General features: G+C 36.0%; 1 protein-coding gene across 1 annotated transcript; it reads left to right on the top strand.

The window, feature by feature from the left end:
- Positions 1-1,789: 1,789 nt before the first annotated feature.
- LOC145160976 (rubisco accumulation factor 1.1, chloroplastic-like) lies at positions 1,790-3,411 on the top strand. Its single transcript, XM_079080369.1, has one exon. The coding sequence runs from the start codon at positions 1,894-1,896 to the stop codon at positions 3,220-3,222; it is 1,329 nt and encodes a 442-aa protein (XP_078936495.1). The 5' UTR covers positions 1,790-1,893; the 3' UTR covers positions 3,223-3,411.
- The last annotated feature ends 2,463 nt before the right edge of the window (positions 3,412-5,874 follow it).

Genomic DNA, 5,874 nt, shown 5'->3' with positions numbered 1-5,874 from the left:
TAAGGTGTTTTTCTTGGATTTTGATTTAGTTTTGTGGGTCGTAAATGATTTTGTTAAAGGATGGAGAATCATAGTTGCTCGATACACACCTAGTCAGCTGCCACATATACTGAGGTTACAAAAAAAAACCCTATGATAATAAGTTAAGGGATGTTAACATGTAAAAATGGACTTTACTTTTCTATACTACTAAAAAAATAATTAATGAGAGACTTCATAAAATCCTAGGTGACATTATCTAAAAAATAATTGTAAAGACACCTCCTTAGGGGTTGTTTGGTAGGATCTCAATTTTTAAGAGGTCTGAATTTTTAAAAATGTCTGAATTTTTAAGATCTGAATTTTGAACTGTTGTATGGTTGGAACCTCTGAATAACAACGTTGAATGATGAAAATGACCATTTTACCCTTTTGTATTATGTTTGTTGAATTCAATGTTTTTGTTTATAAAATAACCAAATCAACTTCTTGAATAATTATATAGAAAAAATATAAAATCAAAATTAAATAAATCAAAATTAAACATCAATCCGAATCAAACATAAATGTATGAATAATTAATTATTAATTTTTATGCAAATCTATAATTCTATCTAGCCATGCATCTAATTACATACAAACAAAAACTCTTTACAAGTGGAATTCCATTTCATTCGAACCCCAATTCATTCTCATTACCTCCTTCAACTCTAACATTGTATGGACTTTCTTCTTCTTTCACCAATTCCCTTACTCCATTCCAACTTTCTCAAGTCGACCTTTCTTCCTTTTAACCAAAGGTCATTTTGGGAAAATATGTTTTCTCTTCCTTTCTCCTATTTCTATATCCAGTGAAACCACACCTTAAAAACATGTGATGAAACCTGTCAAATTGGAAACATGATCTTAAACCATCATCTTACCCACTAATCGTTAATCATAACCCAAAAATTTTCAAAAAAAAAGACCAAAATGAACAAACAGCCCATAACAAATGAATTCATCAAATGAACTCAATTTCAGCAAAGAACACATTTTTAACAATATTGTTCAACAAATAAACACAAACTCAACAAATATCAGCAACATATTTCAACTATACACACACATATATTTCAGAAATTAACAAAAACAACAAGATCATCAACTTATATTTTAGAATTCAACCCATATCAGCATTTGCAGAAAACAACACATACCAAGAGGGAAGACCAATTTCATCAGATTTATCAAGAAAAATCGCACATAGCAAGAGAAAAAAACCACACATAACAAGAGGGAAGACCAACTTCATCAGATTTATCAAGAAAAACCACACATAGCAAGAGAAAAACAACATATTGGCGAAGAAATTGTCTGCAGAAGTCGTGGGAGGCAAAGCTGCCGGAGGCGCATCAGTCGTCGGAGGTAGAGAAAACATCAGCAACGACGATGGCAATGACGAGCTTCAACAGATCGTCAATGGCATGAAAGGATTTTGTGTGCGTGCCTCGATGAGAAAGAACATAATGGAGGTGTGCTAAGAAAAAAAGAAGAGCATGGTTTTTAGGGTATGACACTTCCGTCTTTTTTATTTTTCAGATGTGATATGAAGTCTGATTTTTTAAGAGGCTATTATCCAATTCAGATGTAATTTATAAGAGGCAAACAAACAAGCCATATCTCAAATTTTAAGAGGTTATCTCTTAATTTTTCAATTAAGAGGTAAACAAAGAAGGCCTTGGTCCTAGTAATAAGTTGGGGGTATAAATCTTGTTGGAATACAAGTTGAAGGGGGAGAATGTAAATGAAGAAAGGCATCGATTCAAAATTATTTGTGAAATCCCTTCATTCATCTCCTCTTGATCACCTTCTTCGTAACTATCACACAGGATAAGGTTTCCCCGATTCCCTCCATTTCTTCAACCTTCCACCATGCTCTCTTTAGCTCTGAATTCTCCCAAACCTACCCCCACTTTCCTCCATTCACCCTTCCTTTCCTCCCCGCTTCCTCTCACTTCCCACCACAGACCCAATAAACCCTTCCGAAAACCCATCTCAGCCACACTTATCCCCGCCTCTAAGCCACCGTCTCAAAAACTCTACCAACCCTTTCGCCCACCGACATCGCAATCTCCAATACCACCCCAATATCGTAACCTCGACACAGAAGCTCGCCTCGATGTTCTTTCAAATCGCCTTGGCCTGTGGTTCGAATACGCCCCTCTCATTCCTCCATTGATTCTGGAAGGATTTGCCCCATCCACCCTCGAAGAAGTCACCGGCATCAGTGGTGTTGAGCAGAATCGACTCGTTGTAGCTGCTCAGGTTAGGGAGTCCTTGGTTCAGTCTGGTGTTGATGAGGAAACCCTCGAGTTTTACGATAAGGGTGGTGCGGAGTTGCTGTATGAGATAAGGTTGTTGAGTGTGAACCAGCGTGCCGCAGCTGCGAGATACATGCTTGAAAATAAATTTGAACCAAGTGATGCTCAGGAACTTGCTAGGGCAATCAAGGATTTCCCCCGTCGACGCGGTGATCGTGGATGGGATTATTTTGATTACACGATTCCGGCTGATTGTTTGGCCTTTATGTACTATAGACAAGCTCTTGAAAATCGGGATACAGAGTCGAAAATATCTGTATTGCAAAAGGCTTTGTCTGTGGCTGTGTCTGAGCCAGCAAAAGCGTGGGTGACAAAGGAATTGGATGGAAACGATGGTGATGGAGAAGGACAGGGAAGAGATGGAGGCGTTGTTGATGGAGTGAAAGTTCCTGTAGTGAGGTTAAATCTGGGGGAGATTGCAGAGGCTACGGTGGTTGCAGTTTTGCCGGTTTGTGGAGCGGGTGAGAGAGACGAAGGGGTGAAGGATGCGCCATGGGAAAGTGGCTGCAAAGGGGATTTTGGTATAGTGGAGGCTGAGAAAGACTGGAGGAGATGGGTGGTGTTGCCGGCGTGGGAGCCAGTGATAGGGTTGAAGAGAGGCGGAGTAGTGGTGGCATTTTCTGATGCGAGGGCTTTGCCATGGAGAGTTAATAGGTGGTACAAGGAGGAAGCTATCTTGGTGGTGGCTGATCGAAGTAGGAAAGAGGTGGCAGCTGATGATGGATTTTATCTGGTATTGAGTGAAGATGAATTGAAGGTGGATAGAGGATCGACATTGAAGGAGAAAGGTATTGAAGAAAGTCTTGGAACTGTGGTTATTGTTGTTAGGCCACCAAGAGAAGATAATGACAGTGAATTAGCAGAAGAGGATTGGGAATGAAACCCTAGATGGAATTGAATTATTAGATGAGTTTCAGTGGAGGAGATTTTGTTGATCCTTCTTCTTCTTCTCATTGGCCTTGAGGTTTGTGTGTATTGATGCTTTTTTCATTTTAGCTGCAAATATACACTTGTATTTATTTTTATATGTTGTACCATCTATAATCTATAATTGGTGTTTCATGTAGAAGTACAACGAGTTTTAATTTAATGCTATTTTTCTGTGCAATATGAATAACCTTAAAAGTGGAAAGTGATTAGCAATAAAAGCTTTTCTTGGACTTTTGAATACCTTTGTTTTACATCAAGCTTAATGCTATATTTTTCGATTTTTCGTCTTAAGATGTTCATAATATTATTAAATTTGCACTCGATTGATATCGACACAATTCAAAATGGCTACACAAGACTCGTTATCTTCAAGCCATTTCAAATTCACGACCCATATAATAAGATGTGATTTTGGAAAAGTTGGATTCCTTGTGAATCGTGATGATGAAATTCCTGAAGACCATTTCATGATTGTTTTATCTTCTGTCGCTAGATAAATTACAAAACAAGCATCATAACACCTTTTAACCAGAGTTTTAAAGAAGAATCACACCTCAAGTTCCAGTCCCCAAGAAAACTCAAATTTTAATTCGACTTTGAGCACATAAAGCTTCGTTGTTGTTAGAATTGAGATATGATTGCTTTGAGTATCAATATAGAGGGTTAACATGAGCAGAAGCCTTCAATGTATATAGAAGAAAACAATATATATATATATATATATATATATATATATATATATACAAGGAAGCACAAATATACATTGAACTAAGAGACGAGAAAGTTGAAGATATATCACCCATGCTATCAATATGTACAGTTACGTATTTGATCAACATACAAAAAGTATAAGAAGTAAAGAAGAATAAAAACACACACGATTTACGTGGTTAACATGATTAGGGTAATCGTGTTATGTCAACAAGTGAATTAGAGAAATTTTGTATTGATTTTGTAGTAGGTTTTTGATTTCAACAAGTGAATTAGAGAAATTTTGTATTGATTTTGTAGTAGGTTTTTGATTTCGACCCTAAAATTGTATGTAGGCCAAGTCTAAAAAAATTCATCAATCTCTACAACTCAATACTCTTCCATTTGGAGAGTGATCAACAAACCAACTATCCTCCAAGGCATGTACTTCTCGTAAACCCAAAACTATGTAAAGTCATCTTCCTAGTCTAGCACCTGAAGGCCTGTTGAAGCTAGACAAAGCTTCAACTTCTACATTGTCACCACCGTACAAATACATCTAACTAGATTCTTCATACCTAGGATCTTTCTTAATGACAATCTGTCACACTTATCAACTCCTTGATAAAGTTATATCTTTTTTTAATGTTTTTTGTATTATTGTGAAACACTAGATCTCTTGGTAAATGAACATTCTGGTTGTCATAATAAAGGAGATGGTCTTCTTGTTTCATACCTAATTATGATAGGAAAATTTTCAATCAAATAATCTATTTGCTAGCTTCTGCATTGTAATGCCCATGTACTACGTTTTTATAGTGAAAGACAAACACTCTTTTTTAATATTGACATCCAACTGATTATTGTACCCCTAACTATGAAGACATAACATGTAGTGATCATCCATTAATATGTACAACCACCTAGGTCTCTATTTAGAAATCCTTCAAAGCTAACCCTTTTTTCGTTTTTCTTATGAAACACAAGGAAACCTTAAAGTGTTTTTTAAGTAGCTTAGTGGCCATTTGACTCCTTCTTATTGCTTTTTGAAACATAAGTAACGCTAGCCATTTCTTTCTTTGTCTTTATTTGATTTTGGTGATTGTTTTTCTTTGGGAGCTTAATAGACTTCCCACATGTGAACTTTTGGATTTTGCATTTGTTGTATTGAACATCTCTAACATTTGAGGTACTTCTGGGAAAGTTTTAGATTATCTCGTACTCTACCTCTAACTAATGTTCATGACAAGTATTTGTCTAGCTGCTCCATTCATCTCAAATTCCTAAAACTACTGCCTCTTCAATATGTTAATCTCCTAATATTTGATCTCGCAACCAACATCTCATCAACATATAATATCAGCATAATGTATGAGGAATTGAATCTTTTTAGGTAGCAACATTAATAACAAGATAATGTATCATGAATTAAACCTTTACATAAAGTTGTCAAATATCACGTATCATTGTTGTGGTCTCTACTTTAATCCATATTAAATTTTCTTCACTTTGCATACCAAGTTTTCCCTACCAGTCATCTGAAAACCTTCTAAACCTTCTGGTGTGCTATGCAGATGTCGTTGTCTTACCATATAGTTGCTCTTGATTAGATCTTATACAACTACAATATTAAAGACTTATCTCATTATAGTCATCTTCACAGCTTAATCACCAATCTAGCTATGTATCTCTTGCTTCTATCATGCTTATTGTTTACCCTGAATATCCACTTGGTATGCATTGATTTCTTTCTTACATGTGACTTGACTAAGGACCACATTCGGTTCTTGTTAAGTGAGCTAATCTTATTATCATTTTTCTTTCTTCCACTATATAGAGTCTTATGACGTTAACGCTTTACAAACTTGACAACACGATTTTAAAACGTAGAGGGAAATGACATAACTTTTGG

This window comes from Lactuca virosa, chromosome 2 (genome assembly GCF_052849685.1).
Source record: "Lactuca virosa cultivar CGN04683 chromosome 2, Lactuca_virosa_CGN04683_v6, whole genome shotgun sequence".
NCBI classification, from domain to species: Eukaryota; Viridiplantae; Streptophyta; class Magnoliopsida; order Asterales; family Asteraceae; genus Lactuca; species Lactuca virosa.
Note: the sequence above shows the minus strand (reverse complement) of the source record. Positions and strands in the feature narration are given on the sequence as shown.